This window comes from Esox lucius, chromosome 7, assembly GCF_011004845.1.
Source record: "Esox lucius isolate fEsoLuc1 chromosome 7, fEsoLuc1.pri, whole genome shotgun sequence".
Classification (NCBI taxonomy): domain Eukaryota; kingdom Metazoa; phylum Chordata; class Actinopteri; order Esociformes; family Esocidae; genus Esox; species Esox lucius.
The window spans coordinates 32,560,833-32,580,746 of NC_047575.1; the positions used below are offsets into that span (position 1 = coordinate 32,560,833).

Genomic DNA, 19,914 nt, shown 5'->3' on the forward strand with positions numbered 1-19,914 from the left:
TCCTATATAGAATACAAAGTATTGGCGAGACTGGTGAAGAACAGACATGGCTGCTCCCTAGTAGGGAGCCTCATATTTTAATAGAGCCAGGAGTGTTATCACTGGACTACGGTTCCAAACTTAAAAAAATTACTGAGGCAGATTTTCTGAAAACCTAATCAGGCGTATATTACATTGTTCTGTTGTCAGAATTCTAAACTCAAAGGAAAAACTATTTAGAGACTATTTACCAGTTTTTACCCTGTTTTCCATCTTAATTGCCCTACAGCCCAAGGCACTTAGCGTTGGTACCCAGGTGCTAAACACCCCCCCTGAATGCATGAGGTCAATGGATGAATGTTTGATATTACCAGATGAATGATAGTCTTGGCTGTATTTGAATGAACATACAAATGAAATACACGATTTCCATGAACATTGACCCATTTAATTAGGCTATTATTGAACCATATTATGAATAATATAGGCTACTTGACAATTCAACATTCGTCACACGTGACCGTTTTTCAATATTCAGCTTCTTGTGTAGGCTAATTCATCAAATGTTAATCTAAAATGTAAATCTAAATGTTTTAAGAAACCAAATGCCAGACATTCTTTAATAATGTCCAACTCCCATTTCAACAAAGGTGTTGCACGTTGCTGTTTATCTTAGGAGAAACAAAATCGCATACACATCCTATCTCTCTTTATTTTCTCTGCTTATTTTACTGAAAATTAAGATTCTACAAATGTAAAAGGCTAAATAATTATTCACGAAATTAAATACCAATCATCACCAGATATAATTTCAGCAAATGTATCACACGTTACTATTTTCATCAATACAATCGACAAATGACTTGCAGTGGGGGGAAAAACATTTTTGATTCCCTGCTGATTTTGTACATTTGCCCACTGACAAAGAAATGATCAGTCTATAATTTGAATGGTAGGTTTATTTGAACCGTGAGAGACCGAATAACAACAACAAAATCCAGGAAAAAGAATGTCACATTTTTTATTTTTTACATGTATTTGCATTTTTAATGAGTGAAATAAGTATTTGACCCCTCTGCAAAACGTGACTTAGTACATGGTGGCTAAACCCTTGTTGGCAATCACAGAGGTCAGATGTTTCTTGTAGTTGGCCACCAGGTTTGCACACATCTCAGGAGGGATTTTGTCCCCCACCTGTTTGCAGATCTTCTCCAAGTCATTTAAGGTTTCAAGGCTGACGTTTGGCAACTCGAACTTTCAGCTCCCTCCAAAGATTTTCTATGGGATTAAGGTCTGGAGACTGGCTAGGCCACTCCAGGACCTTAATGTGCTTCTTCTTGAGCCACTCTTGTTGCCTTGGCCGTGTGTTTTGGGTCATTGTCATGCTGGAATACCCATCCACAACACATTGTCAATGCCCTGGCTGAGGGAAGGAAGTTCTCACCCAAGATTTAACAGTATATGGCCGTGTCCATCGTCCCTTTGATGCAGTGAAGTTGTCCTGTCCCCTTAGCAGATAAACACCCCAAAAGCATAATGTTTCCACCTCCATGTTTGATGGAGGGAATGGTGTTCTTGGGATCATAGGCAGCATTCCTCCTCCAAACACGGCGAGTTGAGGTCATGCCAAAGAACTAGATTTTTGTCTCATATGGCCACAAAAGTTTCACCTAGTTCTCCTCTGAATCATTCAGATGTTCTCTGGCAAACTTCAGACGACTCTGTACATGTGCTTCTTGAGCAGGGGGACCTTGCGGGCACTGCAGGATTTCAGTCGAGAGGGGATTGAGAGGGGATCAAATACTTATTTTACTCTTTAAAATGTTGACATGCGTTTTCCTGGATTTCTTTGTTATTCTGTCTCTCACTGTTCAAATAAACCTGCTAATAAAATTATAGACCGATCATTTCTTTGTCAGTGGGCAAACGTACAAAATCAGCAAGGGAACAGAATGTTTTTCCCTCATTGTGTCTATTTTCATGTTTGCTACCGAGGGTAGAAACTGTGTATAATCTGAACTCTGTGAGCAAGTCGGAAAGAACTCAGACACGATTTGCAGTGTTCAGTTGACAGTGGCAAACCTGACAGCATTGTAGATGCTGCAAAATTTAGATGATCCCGAAATCTACGTCTCAGTTGTCGGTTCTTCACCTGATTCTGATAATGAGCAGCCACCTCCAATGCCTGAGCCTTCCTGGCTGTAAACATGCTGCATTCATCTTGCCATACATTTTCACAAGATTCCATGTGCCTTTAGAGGTCACCCCCCACAACACATCAATGAGCCACCACCATGCTTCACAATGGGGATGGTATTCTGTTCACTATAGGCTATGTTGACCCCTCTGCAAACATGGCGCCTATGGTTGTGACAATAAAGCTCTATTTTGGTCTTGTCACTCCAAATTACAGTGTGCCAAAAGCTGTGAGGCATGTCAAGGTGTTTTTCGGGCATATTGTAACCAGGCTATTTTGTGGCATTGGCACAGTGAAGGCTGCTTTCTGGCAACTCGATTATGCAGCTCATTTTTGTTCAAGTATCGTCGTATTGTGCTCCTAGAAACAACCACACAGTCTTTTTCCAGAGCAGCTTGTATTTCTCCTGAGGTTACCTGTGGGTTTTTCTTTGTATCCTGAACTATTCTTCTGGCAGTTTTAGCTGAAATCTTTCTTCTACCTGACCTTGGCTTGGTATCAAGAGATCCCTCAATGTTCCAATTCTTAAGTGATTGAACAGTACTGACTGGCATTTGCAAGGCTTTGGATACCCTTTATAAAGATCCATTAACTTGTAACGCAGGTCTTTCGACAGTTATTTTCTTCTCCCCATGGCTCAGTATCTAGCCTGCTCAGTACATCCACGTGAGAGCTAACAAACTCATTGACTATTTATGTACAGACACAAATTGCAATTTAAAAATCCACAGGACTGGGAAATTCACCTTTAATTGCAATTTTCCCTTGTGTGTTTGTAACAAGGCCAAACATTCAAGGGTATGTAAACATTTGATCAGGGCCATTTGGGTGATTTCTGTTATCATTATGATTTCAAAAGGATCAAAAAAAATATAACAAACTTGAGCAATTTTGACAAAAACAAAATACATGTTTCTAATTGAGTTATGCTTAGTTGCAAGAATATTATTCACACCAGAAATGTCTGTCAAAGGGGGCTCCACCATGTAGTGTAATAAAATTAACAATTGTGTTTCAGTTTTTGTAGAATGTTGTTTCATATGTAAGTAGATCTGTATGGAGAAATGTCTGTTGTAATCCATTTTTCAAGTATTATACCTGATGGCCTTTAAGTTCAGGTGTGGTATTAAGTTTGGCAATTTTACAAGGGTTACAATTTTGTATTCCATCATTTGCCTAACTTTTGGAAAACTTAAATTTGATAAACCGTAAATCAGCTTTATATGGCTTCAGTAAAATGTCTGCAATACCATGTAATTGGTCAGAATGTAACCTGAGTCTTCGCTTGTTGTTTCAGAACTCCTGTGCCGAAACAATGGAACGTGCAGTCCCCACTCAATCAAAAAAGATCAAGACGGATCCAGAAATAGCATTTTCTTTTTGTCGATACTGGACACACTGTTGACATAAATAATCCCAGAGAAATAATAAAAATGTTTTTCACAATTAAATATTTGCTTGCTTTGCATGCTAGTCATTAGCCACACATTTAATCACTTTCTGGACAACCAGACAACGGGGAATGCATTTGACAAATTGCATTCATTTATTCTTTTGACAAATGCCAATACAAAAAGTGTAAAGCAATAACATGATATATATTTTTTCAAATTTTTCAGTCTGAAGCAAGTGTATAAAATCTTAAGAATGCACTCAGCACTTACTAAGTTGCTCTACAAGTGTCTGTTAAATTCCTTGAATATAAATATAATACCCAACTGGTCAGTAAATCGAGTTTGGAGTTTTTTTTTTTTTTTACAGCAACTCTGATCGTAGTAAAAGAGCTTTTAACCTGATCCTATGAAGAAAAGTTGAAGCCGAGAGTGATTGTGGCTGTCAGGGATCTGTGCGGGATAGTTTAGCTCAAGAATCCTATGCAAATGAAAGACAACCTTCCAATGAGGGCATTACATAAAATGTTAAATATTCTAATAATTAGTCTCACATGGAATGCTCCTTAACTAAAATAAAATAATTTGTGATTGTTATTGTGATTTTCATTTTATCTAATTTTCGCAAGGCTTTGTCCTATCTAAAATCACAAATATTTTTGGTATTATTGTAAATGAAACTCCAGCACACGTCAGAGTATTAGAAGTGAGTTTTATTAAACATAAACATACAGATCAAGGATTCTCAGAGGTTTTGTACCAGTCCCAAGATGGGTTTTACATAAGTTTGGTTCAGAAGTATCATGTTCTCGAATGAATAAATGAACACTTAATGCTTGAACATCTATGTGATAAACACCAACCTTCAGCATATCAACACTTGATGGACGTAATCTTATCCTTGGATTGGAGGAATCTCATGATTGACTGTTTGGTTTAGCTAGCCCCAACCAGTTTAACTGCATTTGACAATATGCAGCCTGTTTTGAAGAAGGCTTGTAAATTAATCATATTTTCAATGCCTTGAATGTTACAGGTATCTTTAGGCATTCATATTAAATGTAGGCCTAAAATAAGCAACATGCATTTGTTTCTTAATTTTTTCATGAACTATTTATTTATTTTGTTTGTATGCCAGTTTTATGCATCTTTTGCAAGAATAATTCCCACTATGTTTAGGCACTAATACATAATATATCTCTATTTTACTCCAATGGAAAAAAGTCCTTCAAATCAATGCAAAAATAAAATCTATTTACACAACAAAGCAGATTAAGTAGTTTGAGTTGAGAAGTCTTTCACTACTGTTGTCTTCGAAATGGCTCGCCAATGTCACTCATCTCTTCTCCAAAAACCATAGAGAATTTAAAATGCATTTTGCAGGATTGAGAGGAAAATTGTTAAAAAATATAATGTAAAACAGTTTGATACCATTAAGCTGATCTACTATTGTAATGGCAGAAGGCACTAAAGAAAAATATTCTTTAGTCATGTAAAAATGGAGACCTTCATTTCCAATATGTTTTGTGGAAATTAGTTTTTCTCTCTTAATTGGTTTCTACTAGCTACAAACAATTACTGTTAATCTGTCTTGGAACATTTTAGAGATCTTGTAAATGTCTGAAATTGATTTTGGAAAGCATTGTATTTAAGTAGTAAACCTTCATTTCAAGTTCTGTTTCTATTTAAATCAAATGTTTTACATTTTTGGGGGAGGAAAGAATGAACAGTGACGACCTCCTGTATGAAAACAGTTATCTATATACAATCAGTACAATTGTTAGCCAACAAACTGTATTATTACAAATACTTAATGTATTCCTGACATACAGCAACAACAACAAAAAAAACCTGGACAGTATATTCAATATGTACAAGATAAACAGCAAGCATAGAAGGACACTTAAAATCAAGGATACACAGCACTGATTGTACTGATTGTGTTTCCCAGCTTTTGGCTGGTACTCCAGTGAAGCATCTTACAGTCTAGGACTATCTACAAACATCAAACTTTCAATATTAACATGAAAATTCCAGCAGTAAATAAATTCTAAGACCATTCAAGAACTTTACCTTGATATGCTAAAACAAGTCATTGTATTTTTTTTTTTCATGATTGGGAAAGGGGAATTACTGAGTGGTTAAACTTACATATTTTTCTATCAACCAAATAAAAAAGTGTTAGTATTTTACAAATATTTAAAAAAGTAAACCTTTCATCTATTGGCATTTCAAAATATATTTCATCAAAAATAGTCTGACAAATGTTGCTGGTAGAAAAAAGTTATATAAACGACAAAGGATTGAAGCAAAGGTTTACAGTAGAAATGTTTCATGTTAGATTTACTTCAGAACTTAGCTCAAAATGTATAATTGTACATAAATGCTTTTTCTAGCAGATGGTGTTAAAACCCTATGAAACATGCAATTACTGTAATACAAAAACAAAAATTTGGCAAACTCCGTTGTTTGGTGATGACAGTAGGTTTCAATAATTGTCTGTGTCTATAACAATGGTTAATAGTTATATAGATTTGTGAAAACGCTTCACCTTTGGCAAACTTGAATTGTTTGAGACGTGCTGAGAGCTCAAGGCACGTAGTATTGTGGCAGCTAAACTGGTCTTCTCACAAACATAATGAGTTCAATCCAAAGTATAATGCCTTTCATTTCCATGCCTTTTAAATTCCTCTTCAGATGACAAATGAAGATTTGTGTCGGAAGTCGCCCTAGAAAAAAAAGAGAATAACAAGAAAAAAGTTGGATCGTATAGTTGTTTTCTTATTTTATTTTCCATGTATTCTTTTTTCCACTTACTTCATCTTCTGTTCTGACATAGTCCACCCCATCTCCTTTAGCTGGGGCTTTGTAACTGTGAGACACAATTGAAACTGATCAGAAGACATTTAGGCTGTTGCAAAAACAACCCAACCCAAATAATTATTTCCCACATGAGTTCATCAGATGAAACAAAGTCAAGGCTGTTCATAAGGTGTAAATGGGCAAATGTTAAATAGGCCATGATCAATTCCTATCTCCACTCAAAGAGGAGGTTTTACTCACTTGTTTCCTGTCTGTTTCTGGCTGGCGAAGTAGCCTCGCTTGTACGCGCAGCAGATGCCCACTGTTATACACAACAGCACTAGCACCACCACCAGAACTCCCAGAATGATCCCAGCAATGTTGATATCATCTGGGGAGAAAAAGCAGCAGGAAAGCATCAGTGGATCAGTGGAAAGAAATGCCAGACTAGTGAAAAACATTCAACAAATGTGTCATGTGTACAACTTAGTCAGCTGTCAGACATACTTACAAACTTCCATCTTTTGAGGCCCACACTCTGATTGACCTGCGTCATTCTTTGCTCGGCAGAAATACTCTCCCGAGTCATCCTTTATGACTGCACTGAATTTCTACAGACGAAGGATCAAAAACAGCAAGGCTCAATTACATTGTATAAACAGTGTCGTTCTGGTGTATGTGCCTGCATGTGGGAAAGAGATGGCTTATGAGCCTATGCCCAAAATTAGATATATGTTGCGTGCTGTCTCCCATCACATTTTAACCCAGGCTAAAGATGGTCCTCTTACACTAGTCCTGATGATGGTTAGTTGGCTTTACATTGGATATGAACATCTAATCTGGCAGCATATGTAGTATGTAGTGGGGTGTGACTCCCTGGAAGTCTGTTAATGACAGCCAGGCCAAACTTTAGAGGCCAGTGTAAAGGTTGTGTGGCCAGGGGGTGAGCCTGTCTGGCTGAGCGGACGAGAAGAGACTTCAGGAATGTGCCAACTAGGACAGCACATTCCCCTCGTGGCTCAAGCCCCCTCACACCATCAACTGTCTGCCCCAAATATCCGACCCTACCCCTGAGTGCCGGGCCACCCTCCCTGCAGCCTCGCCCAGTCCTACAGGGACCCATTTTAATTGGACTCCCCCAAACAAACAAACACTGACCAGGATGCCCGTTTCAGCATTGAGTACGTAGGAGGAGTTGAAGAACTTGGGGCTGGTCTTGGGGTCATCTGGGATTTCCTCCTTGTTGCGGAACCATTGGTACTGAGATTTGGGAAAACCCTCTTCCTCCACACAGCGCAGTTCTGCTGCCTTTCCTACAGGCACCGATTTGGGGACGGTGCATTTTGGTACCACTGGTTTCACTGTTGGTACATTTAGCAATGGCAAAATCAGCATCTGATTGGGTCTGAATAGCACACATCCTGAAATACATTGAATAATTGATACTAGGCCCGATTAAAGACCTCAGAGGGTGTATACGTGTTTTCTTCCCCATGCCAAACCCTGCCAACACTTTCCATATTTAGCTGAGATTTAGTGGAGATGCAGTTTCATAAGTTTCCCCATATAGCCCAGAACACACCATTCAGGCAGGGATGCAATGGTCAGAAAGCATCCACATACATGTTTCAAAGAGTTGAGGAAACTTCTGCATACAGCCTCAGTGTTGACCATTAATGTGGCATTGTTTCAGTAAAATGGGGGAAATTGAAACTTTTAGGTATAATGATTGTTTTTTTTACAGTGTTTTCCATTACATTTTTTAAGCTACAAGGTTTAAGACTAACATCATATAGTATATTTTAGCAGTGACATGAGATTCATTAAAGAATTGTAATACGCAATTTCAGTAAGGTAGCAGAAGTGCTCCTTAAAAACATGCATTTGCAGTAAAATACATAGGTTGATGGATCTTGTGTGGGTGTGCTGTATAGTCTTAAAAGTTTCAACATTATTCCCACTTAAATAATACAACAAATGTTTTTATGGTTCTCCAAAATGACATGTTGAGCAGATGTCTGCTGAAGTTGCTTTGAAAGATGACCTACCTCTTACAACAAGGTTGATCAGAATCTCATCAAAGGATTTCTGGTCATCGGGGGCAGTAACCTCACAACGATAACTGGCTGAGTCCAATCTCGTGGCATTGGTTATCACTAATGTTGCAGGCTCTCTGACCCTTGCTCTGCTCTCCAAATCCCCTACAGGAAAAAGGTACAAGCTTCAAATTCCCATTTACTTAATACTGGCATAATTGCTGATGAGTATTGAATCAAATCCTGTTAAACTGGAATTGTTTGTAAGATGATCTGAACATATTTTTATTTTTCCCCTTTTATGTCACTTTGAAAATGATATTACAGATTGGTGAAGCTGACATTAGGACAAAGAACTCAAGTTGAGTTTGTGTTACCTGAGACCTGGTTCCCAAAATAGACATAGCTCGGCACCCCATTCTTAATCTTCTTCCATTCGACTCTGGGGTTGTTTGTGGAGATAGACTCTATCAGACAGGAGAGTTCGACAGCTGCAACAGAAGATGAGTGGAGATTAGATGTAAGGCTTTCAAAAGGAATAACCACGTGATGGATGTTGCCTGTTTCTGGTTCTTTACTGTCATGTCAAGGTCACATAGGAAACGTCTGACTGATTGTCATGTTGGTCTCTTACATTCAAACTCATTGGCCCATGGTGCCTCATTCGTTGTTCTCAGTATTACTGCCAACACAATGAAGTAGCCTGCAAAACAGGGAAGAAGAGGAGGAAGAATTTGTCACACGGCCACACCAACTTTGCTATTACACTGATAACCTCATTACCTGCAATATCCATTCATGGCTGTTTACAGGCCAATGATTGGATAGTTCTCTTTTCAACCCCATTATGAATGTTTTGAAATGATCATTCCATCGAAGCTTCCAGAAATGCAATTAACATCCAACCATTCCATCCTCTAGCTTCCAGTCTACAACCACACCCAGACACATTCTTCATTCTTTCCAGCATACCATGGCTTGGATCTGTTACCTTCCAATTTTAGTCTGGCACGGCAAACCAATGTGGGCTTACGTAAAGGGGTGCTCAGTTTCTACACACGGTGAGTAATTGTGCAGGGAGGTGCGAGCCCTTCTCGGCGCAAGCTCTCCCATGCCATTGGCAGCCATGCCGCCTGCCCAGCTATTCTCTCTCTCCCCCTGAAGTGGGTGCCCATGTGGCAGTAATGGGCCATGAGCACTCTGAAAACATGCCCCGCTTTGGTCTGTGACAGGGACAGGCGCTAGAAGCAGGCAATGCTGAATCACCCAGACAGGCCTTGTATCCCAACCCAGTCATACATCCATGAATTGTCTCCCTGAGACTCAGATGATGTTTAAGCTCAAGTAGCTGCTGTTTAGGGTCACAGAGGATGGGTCAGTTGGCCTGAGAGGGCTGTCCTGGTTAATGTTAGTTTGTATCCTAAATTAACTACATTGTGTGCCCCTGCCAACGTTAGGCATAGTGAGCCAAACTGAATAGAATTTTAGAGCAGGCCGGACTAGTTGAGCTGTTAGTTTGACATACCAGTGTGTATTTGTACCACGCTGCTGCCAGTTTAGCACCAACCCCAACTCAGGTAACTAGATATCAGCTAATCTTTAGTTATGAAAGGTTCCATTGCCTGACAAATATTAATTACATCAAAACTTGGTTGAGCTCAGTAATAACATTTTCTCATCAACAAATGCAGGTGTTTAATCTCTATGGACTCTACTTATCATCTGGGGGTTTGAGTTTGCAAATGTGCATACAAATGCTCCCCTCATTGCTTAATCTTAGTCCTCAATGCTTAATCTGCAAATCTGAGTAAAGAAACCTTTATTTCAATAACATTTACTTTAAAATATGTTATAATACCAGAGTGAATTAACTAATGTTAAGTGCTGTCTGAAAGTCATCCTTCAAATGTGCTGCGCCAGAAGCATAGAAGAGGCTTCTGAACTATGGTCAAAAGTCAGAGGCACACGTAATAGGTTCAGACAGCATTTTATCCCTGCTTTTCCGAAGATAGTTTGATGATTCATTTTTTTTTTTTTACTTTGGGTCTACAGCAGTGTTAAACTACAGCTTAAAGGCCATTCACATGGTAAGTGTAGAAATAACAGAGAAACTACGTATTACTTTTAATTACTTTTAATGAAGGACATAGCTATGCTTTCTTAAATGGCTGCCCCCAGCGAACGACACACACACTGCCCACAAATACACCTGAATCGCGTCACTCAAAGTTAAAACGATTTACCATATCATCACCAAATTGGAGGAGAAACTGATATTGTTTCTATCAGAGTTCCAAACACAATATAACTCTACACTGAATACATCCTGAATGGGGGATGTGAATGGGGGGAAATTAGCACTCAAATGGATTCCTAAATTAAGTGCAGCAGCGATCATTTATACCTTACTTGAAAGTCTGGTATTATTATTAGCAAATGTCAGTAGACATCTTTTTGACGTGGCACCTTGACCTGTATTGGTAATATACCTTGCACTGGGCCCAGCGCATACAGCTTGTCATGAATGAGGCCAGTAGCTACTTCAGCTGACTGAACTGATAACAGATTCCAACTTTGTTGCTGTTCTCCTTAAGAGGCTACCCCCAGGGACCTTACTGATCCAGTAACACAGATTGGCACCTCAATGTGTCCAAGCTTCCCTGTCTGACCAGCTCCATTAAAACAGACAGGAGCACGTTTAGAGACATTTACCGTTTGAGTTCACCAGGCCTCTGCTGACACTGAAGATTAGACAGTTGAGTCTGTGACCTGAGGAGACAAGTCTGTCTGAAAGCATATGGTCATGGTTTGTTTGGTAGACTATTCCACACTCCTCCTCACCGGGGAATTAGATTAGGTGTATATTCAATGTCATTCACCAAGATCAGCTTGTTTTGATGTCATATCAGTTCCCAGCTATCTCTCCAATACTGCGTGTGTCGAAGCTGTCAGGGGTCGCATTCTAAAGCAGATGGGGTAAGCTGAGACCATTACTTGATAATGGCTTGTTACCTTATGTCGTTAGTTTAAACACCTTGGTGTGTGTGTGTGTGCGCTATGTATTACGTTTGCCACAGAAGGGTTCAAATTAAGAGACCACTGTAAATTGAACGCTTCTGTTCCTCACTCAAAACTTTTCACAAACATTACAGTATAACACAAAGTCAATTAAACTTCAGGCATATCAATCTGTCTAGTTAGGAAGCATAAGCAATTGTGAATCAATGTCACCTGTTTTGGTGCAAATGAAAGTGACAACAGGTGCACTGGAGAGGCAACAGCAAGACAACCCCCAAAGGGGGAATAGTTTTGCAGGTGGTGGTTACAGACAATTGCTCTCTCCTTTTCCATCCTGACAAATTCTTCTTCTCCTGACTTATTCTTCATTGCCAGAGCCCTACAAATCGACCTCCAGCGGGCTACTGGTGTGCATGATTCCGACCAAATTGAAACAGACTCTGTGAGGGTGGCATGAAGGCCCGACTTCCTCTAGGGGGACCTGTGCTCACAGCCCAGCTACGTGCAGCTCGACTGGCATTCGCAAGAGAACACCCGAATTGTCAGGTCCACTATTGGCGCCCCGTTCTCTTCACAGATGACAGCCGGTTCACACTGAGCACGTGACAGACGTGAAAGAGTCTAGAGATGCTGTGGTGAACGTTATGCTGCCTGCAACATCATCCAACATGACCGGTTTGGCGGTGGGTCAGTGATGGTCTGGAAAGGCCTCACTTGTGATTAAAATTTTTTGAGCAGTGTTTTCAATACAGTACATAAAATATACAGATTTAAAAATTACTATTCACCCTTTTACTCCAACATAGTAAAGTGGGATTGAAATTTTATGAGATGTTCATGGGTGGGATCTATGGAAATTAGGACTACAAATAAATATTTAGTGTAGGCCTTTGAAACTATAATGTTCCCCCTCATTGTTATTTGCTATGAATCTTTGATGACCATATTTTGGGCTTTGCCTCGAGATGTTGAATTAAATAATAAGTGGTGTTGGAAGTAACAAAACATAAAAATCTGTATGAAATAATTAAGTCTCAGGGAGACAATTCATGGATGTATGACTGGGTTGGGATACAAGGCCTGTCTGGGTGATTCAGCATTGCCTGCTTCTAGCGCCTGTCCCTGTCACAGACCAAAGCGGGGCATGTTTTCAGAGTGCTCATGGCCCATTACTGCCACATGGGCACCCACTTCAGGGGGAGAGAGAGAATAGCTGGGCAGGCGGCAATACAAGATGACTTAATTGGGACCAGGTGTACAGAATTAGTTGTCCAATTAGCTACTGTACTGCAGTTATATACTAAAACATCAACTGGTTTTGTCAATGCCTGCAACATATTAAACAACTTCCTCTCTTCCAGGAAAGGTAAGTGTTCAGGCATATATAATTGCTCCACAAAAGAAAACCTTGTTTTGGTTGTTTGGTAACTCTCTAATGTTTCTGACAAGCCCTTGCAGCCATGGTTATGTGGCAAAAAAATCTTCAGATGTCAACTCAAATCTACTTTATTGGAATAGTCACAAGAGGAACAGGGATTTTCAACTATGAAAATACATTTGAAAGTACACTGAAAAAATATACTGAGCAACATAGTGAAATATAAAACATTGGTCAAAGTTATAGTTTATATAAGGAAATCAGTCAGTTGGAATAAATGTAATCTAATCTATGGATTTCACATGACTGGGAATACCAATTTCCAACTTTTGGTTACGGATACCCTGGGATACAATGATAACAACTATGACAATAGCTAAACACTCAGCCACACAGTGACTTACAACCACCTTCTTGGTAAAGTTCAAACTGGGATTAATCTGTAAAGACCACAGCGTGCACAATGGCCACCCAAGGAGAGCGTTTGCGCACTAATGTCAGTTACGACACCAAGCTGCAGTTCAAGCTTGCAGATTTTATCACCTTACTTTCAGGGCAGAAATTATACTTTTTGGGTAATCCCACAGATTTACCATTTGTCTTGCTGGTTTATCTGAAGACAATCCCTGCAGGTGAAGAAGCCAGATGTGGAGGTCCTGGCCTTGAGTGGTTACACATTGTCAGTGAATGTTACGGGTGGTCGAACACACTGCCAAATTCTCTAAAAAAACACTGGTGGACAATCAACATGCCAAATGCATGGTTACTCAAAACTTCAGATACAGTGGGGAGAACAAGTATTTGATACACTGCTGATTTTGCAGATTTTCCCACTTACAAAGCATGTAGAAGTCTGTAATTTTTATCTAGGCCACTCCAGGACCTTTAGATGCTTCTTAGTTGCCCTGGCTGTGTGTTTCAGGTCGTTGTCATGCTGGAAGACCCAGCCACGACCCATCTTCAATGCTCTTACTGAGGGAAGGAGGTTGTTGGCCAATATCTCGCGATACATTTCCCCATCCATCCTCCCCTCAATACGGTGCAGTCGTCCTGTCCCCTTTGCAGAAAAGCATCCCCAAAGAATGATGTTTCCACCTCAACACTTGTGCAACCAGGTTATTGTGAGTTTTTTAGTTTTTATTTTTCCCCCTCAAAGATTTCAGTTTGTTTTTCAATTGAATTGTTCACGTTATAGGTAACATTAAAGGTGGAAAAAGTTCTGACATGATTTATCTTTGTCTCATTCTTTTACATCACAAGAACCTGGCATTTTAACAGGGGTGTGTAGACTTTTTATATCCTCTGTATGTGATAATATGGTCCTATTGGTTGTCTGGTAACCAATGACTCAGAAAAAACATGGTCTGTGATTGGCTTTCTCCATTGTAGGTCTCTAAACATAAGATTGGAGAACGAATGAGGTACCCGTTTTAGGCAGAGAGGAGGGGGCCTTGTAGATCACGGAAATTAACTAAAATGCTTCTATTATCAAGAAAAGAGCTCCATCTTTCACAGGAAAATAATTGTAAGGCTGAATCGCATATAGTATGCCAGATAAGTATAATCTAACGATTATCAAAGCTAAACAGATTAACGGTTAACCAAGTTAACGTTTTGATTAACTGTGCCCAGCTAGCAATTTCACTGGCTAATGGACTAGTGTACACTATCCTGTTATCTGTTTCATTTTGCTTTTTAACTTAAAGCATTTGTACACATTTGGTACTTAAGTGAGCTTGACACTGAAAATGTTGTGAGGTCTATTTGGCTTTATGAAACACGCTTGGCAGTGTAGCTCTTAAAACAGCACTAAATAAAAAGGGTAAAAAATATAGTTTCCCTGACAAATCATGATAACATGATACTATTTACACAACAATAGTCTGCAGAGAAGGAAGCTGAATTCCTAATCATTTCCCAAGGATGGCAAGGTAGTTGGACAAAACAAAAGCCTGGTTCAAAATACATCCTCTTAACAATTACTTCCTCTTTGTCCATTTGCACAGGAACAGATGGAGGTTTCCTGATTAAGACTGCAGGGCCCAGTTAAGCGCACAATAAGGGAGTGATGACTGTGCAGTGTGGGACAGGTGTCTATGTTCCTTTCCTGTCTGCCGCATCCTGCCATTAGGCACCTCCGTCACCCTGTGTCCTTGCTCTCTAATTTCTTAAGGTCTTGCCCTCTCTTCCCAGGGCCATGATGGACCCAGACACCAGCATGGAGGAGCCTCACTGTATTCAAGTAGATGGCCAGAGATTTGCAGTGTGTGCAGGTCTGTGTGTAGTTCAAGCCCTCTGTGACCTACATTACCTACATTACATTTCCTTCTCTATTTCTCTCTCTTCTTTCTGGCAGGGAGCAGATGTTTGAGATTTGGCCAATCTGCATGATATGTTTCTTTTTAATCACTCATTATTCAATAGGATCAGTTGTTTCTTGATAATCTGAGTGTAATGTACATAAAGAATCTTTCCGGTTCTGAATAATACAATAGAAGAGCTACTGGAGACAAAAGCCATTCCCTGTATGAATTAGAATTATACATGGAAATTACATTCAACGAAGGGGAACTGAAAACAAAAGAGTGGATCCTGTCTGAGATTTGGCAATCTACATGATATACGCCACCGTTCAAAAGTTTGGGGTCACTTAGAAATGTCCTTATTTATGAAAGAAAAGATAATGTTTTGTCCATTAGAATAACATCAAATTGATCAGAAATAAAGTGTAGACATTGTTAATGTTGGAAATGACTATTGTAGCTGGATCTAAGTGACCCCAAACTTTTGAACAGTAGTATATCTTTTCAGTCTCTCTTTCCTCAAGAGGATGAGGTGATATTTCTTGGTAATCTTAATGTAATATACCAGGTCTATGCAGTGATGAATAATACAATAGAAGAGCAACTGGGGAAAAAAACGTTCCTTAGCTTAAGGTAGAATTAAGCTAAGCTGTGTAAGACAGATTAAAGCAACTGTGGCAGTATTGCAACTGAAAGCAATGCATATCTTCTTTTCAAACACTCAATGATTATCTTGATGGGAATGCAAAGGTTCCTATTTGCTTTTCATACATACACAAGTAGATTTTGACTCTCCCCACTATTGCTTTACCCACTCAAGCTACTTTAACTTTTGAAGTCTGTATTTTAGTTAGGGCTTTTGCACATCCTTTTTTTGTACATCTTCATTTTTTCATTTAGGAGAAAAAGAGTTTCCATTCCATGCTGCAACTCACCATCAGACATAACCTCTCTAGTTGTACAGTGGATATAAAAAGTCTACACACCACTGTTAAAATGCCAGGTTCTTGTGATGTAAAAGAATGAGACAAAGATAAATCAGGTCAGAACTTTTTCCACCTTTAATGTGACCTATAAAGTGAACAATTCAATTGAAAAACAAACTGAAATCTTTGAGGGGGGAAAATAAAAACAAAAAAACTCACAATAATCTGGTTGCATAAGTGTGCACACCCTTTAACCTATTACAGCGCTCACTCTTTTTGGGAAGGAGTCTATTAGCATGGCACATCTTGACATGGCAATATATGCCCTTTCTTCTTTGCAAAAGTGCTCCAAATCTGTCAGATTGCGAGGACATCTCCTGTGCACAGCCCTCTTCAGATCACCCTACAGATGTTCAATTGGATTCAGGTCTGGGCTCTGGCTGGGCCATTCCAAAACGTTAATCTACTTCTGGTGAAGCCATGCTTTTGTGGATTTGGATGTGTGCTTTGGGTCGTTGTCGTGCTGAAAGGTGAACTTCCTCTTCATCTACATCAATGGATGCCTGAAGGTTTTTGGCCAAAATTTAATTTGGAACTGTTCATAATTCCCTCCACCCTGAATAAGGCCCCGGTTCCAGCTGAAGAAAAACAGCCCCAAAGCACGATGCCGCCACCACCATGCTTCCGTGTGGGTATGGTGTTCTTTGGGTGATGTGCAGTGTTGTTTTTGCACCAAACATACGTTTTGGAATTATGGCCAAAAAGTTCAACCTTGGTTTCATCAGACCATAACCCATTTTCCCACTTGTTTTTGGGAGACTTGATGTTTGTTTTTGCAAACTTCAGCCGGGCTTGGATGATTTTCTTTGAAATTATGAAGATTCCTGCACTTCCTTTAATGTTGCTGTAGGCCTCTTGGAAGCCTCCCTGACCAGTTTTCTTCTCATATTTTTATCAATTTTGGAGGGACGTCCAGTTCTTGGTAATGTCTGTATTGTGCCATATTTTCTCCACTTGATGATGACCATCTTCACTGTGTTCCATGGTATATCTAATGGTTTGGAAATTATTTGGTACCCTTCTCCTGACTGATATCTTTCAACAATGAGATCCCTCTGATGCTTTGGAAGCTCTCTGCGGACCATGGCTTTTGCTCTGAGATGCAACTAAGAATATGTCAGGAAAATCTTACTAGAACAGCTGAACTTTGTTTCTGATTGATCACTTTAAATGATGGCAACTGTGTAATTACTAGTATTTAACATGAGTTTGAATGTGATTTGTTAATTCTGAACACAGCCACATCCCCAGTTATAAGAGGGTGTGCAACCAGGTTATTGTAAGACTGTGTAGACTTTTTATATCCACTGTATGTTATGCCCTCTACTTATACTATCCAGTTTATTTTTACAATTTGATGAACTCCCTCATTCTCTTGTCAAACCAGTGAGAGAATTCTAATAAACAGGCATATGCTATTGGTTTCAGTTATGATGTACTCACAAACTAAACCTTGCAACAGGCACCCATTATATGCTAAGTACTTAGGCTATGTATTATGTCTAAACATTTAAGATGTAATTCAGTTTTGCAACAGCAAATTGTCCAGTTACTTTGCATTACAAACCCTGTTCATGTGAAAAGTGATTCTTAGGATTGGTCATGTGTAAATGCTGATCAGTATACAGCCATCTGTGATGGTATTTCATGAGAATTTAATTTTCTCCAGGTACCATGTTTAATATAGTATGTGGCTCTCTGGCTAACCATTTTGTTTTGTTTCACATCCAAATACAATTTTTTTTTACTATGCTAATCTACAATGGGTGTAAGAAACTCCCATACACTTTTGAATAACACAGATGTCAAGATACTTTGTTTCTTAAAATATTTGGTAGTTGCAGTCTTCAGATCTTTCTATGTGCAAGGATATACCCTACAGTTTAAACACAAACACATACGATTAACAATTACACTACACTTGGTCATTTGGCTGAATCAGAACAGAATCTGCTTTGACATGTCTTGTCAGTGAACATTTACATCACGTTAATTCAGTAGCACATGATGCAGATAATATTCCTAGTTATTTTTAAACTGCTGCATTGATTAAATTCCCGGAGGAGTAGGAGGGCTGTGCATTCTCTGAGCAAGTGGTGCCTACGGAGCAATTCATTATTCTCCTAATTTTACGATGGCAATCGGATGGGATGCATTTTGGTGCTCTGCAGATCTTTTGATTGTGTTAAACGGGGCTTGATCAGACAAATAATGTCCAGTGTAACACTCCTCAAGCTTCTCTAGAAGGCTTTGCATTGCAACCAAACCACCTTGCTCTGGAAGTGGTCACACATTCTCCAACACGGTCAGCTACATCCAAGTACTTCCACACAGGGTTGCACGATATTGGAAATAACTGACATTGAAATATTTTGTTTTTCTGCGATATATACTGCGATATGAAAAACACAGTATGTCTTCAGAAAGAGCTTTGGCTATCAACCTGACAGTGTGTATGCTTCATTCTTCCCCAGCCCCATTCTCTACAATTAAAATGTATGAACCTCATAAAAAAAAATATATTTCAGAACAGGTTGCTAGGTAATAATATGTAACGGTAACAGTATAGCAATAGCAACAGTTGTAAAATAGAATGAGCAATTGGGTATAACTTGCAAGATGCAGTCTGTGCACTGCAATCTGGTCCACTTGTTCAGGTGCAGCCTTCAACATGTTCGCGGCATTGTCGGTTGTTATACAGACAAGACGACTCTCATCTAGGCCCCAATCAGCTAAAGCTTCTCTCAACCCTGTTGCGATGTTCTCACTTGTATGATCCTCTGGGGAAAATGCAGTTTGCAAACAGCAACTTTTCAGGTGGAAGTCCTCATTAATAAAGTGTACAGTCAGAATGATGTAGGGCTCCATTGTCCAGCTGGACCACAAGTCTGTTGTTGCTGTATAATATTCCACTTGAGACAGCTCTTTTTCAACTTGTGCCTTGCATTTCTCGTACAGCTGTGGGATGGCAACTTGAGAAGAATAGATGCGTGATGGCATTACATACCACTTGTCAAACGACCGGATAATGTTTTTAAAAACTGGTACCATGTCTTCGGCGACGTGAAATGTTACTGAATCTGTGATTTCTCTCTCTGCTGTTTGGAACCTTTCTTGTGTGGCGTAATACTGGGAAATGCACCCGAAACAGACTTTTGCTTTAGACGGCATAGAGATGCTTTGCACTGGTCACACGAAGATTTGTGGTGCCACCTTAAATGATCGAACAAATTGGTCGTGTTGTGGCAACAATTGCAAGGCACTCTCGACAAAGTACATGCTTTTGGTCAACATCATCCTGTCTGTAGCCGAAATATTTCCACGTAATTGAGGATGCATTTCTTTTTGAAACCAAATTCTCAATTTCTGTCTTTTTTGCCTGTACCTCGCTCATCATTTTGTCACGCGCAAACAGAGCCTGCATGTCAACTAAGTGCAGTAACGAACTGTGTTTAAAATAATAATAATTAACTGCGTATCTAATAACCCCTAAATCAGAGTAAATGACCTTATATCAGACAGATATAATGCTGGTTTTCCATTTGAAAAAAAAATATATTGTAGACTGATATATGTTTACCTTACTAAATCGCACGTTCTGCGATGTGACTATTGCGGATGCATACATCGCAATGTCGATGCTGAAACGATATATCGTGCAGCCCTACTTCCACAGTCTTTTGGCCCGGAAAGTGACTTTAAACTTTTAGCTGAGGGAGGCTATATGAAAAATTGAAAGGCTTTCAAAGAGAATACATCATTTCCTGAATTAATTATACATATTTATCAAAACTTAGGTAGCAGTTTTTGACAGTGCATGTTTT

At 39.4% G+C, this 19,914-nt stretch overlaps 2 protein-coding genes across 4 annotated transcripts in view; one reads left to right on the top strand and one right to left on the bottom strand.

The window, feature by feature from the left end:
• ncapd3 (non-SMC condensin II complex, subunit D3) overlaps positions 1-3,910 on the top strand; it is a 38,804-nt gene extending 34,894 nt beyond the window's left edge. For all 3 annotated transcript variants that reach the window (XM_010893994.4, XM_010893995.4, XM_034293277.1), the window contains exon 35: positions 3,474-3,910. In XM_010893994.4, the coding sequence (XP_010892296.2) occupies positions 3,474-3,546 (73 nt within the window). In that variant the 3' untranslated portion in view covers positions 3,547-3,910. The remainder of the gene's footprint in view (positions 1-3,473) is intronic.
• Positions 3,911-4,262: 352 nt separating this feature from the next.
• Positions 4,263-19,914, bottom strand: part of jam3b (junctional adhesion molecule 3b) — a 43,430-nt gene continuing 27,778 nt past the window's right edge. The window contains exons 2-9 of the mRNA XM_010893993.3: positions 9,040-9,108; positions 8,783-8,896; positions 8,418-8,570; positions 7,528-7,730; positions 6,881-6,980; positions 6,631-6,760; positions 6,385-6,439; positions 4,263-6,296 (exon numbers count right to left, since the gene is read on the bottom strand). Of these exons, the coding sequence (XP_010892295.1) occupies positions 6,261-6,296; positions 6,385-6,439; positions 6,631-6,760; positions 6,881-6,980; positions 7,528-7,730; positions 8,418-8,570; positions 8,783-8,896; positions 9,040-9,108 (860 nt within the window). The 3' untranslated portion in view covers positions 4,263-6,260. The remainder of the gene's footprint in view (positions 6,297-6,384; positions 6,440-6,630; positions 6,761-6,880; positions 6,981-7,527; positions 7,731-8,417; positions 8,571-8,782; positions 8,897-9,039; positions 9,109-19,914) is intronic.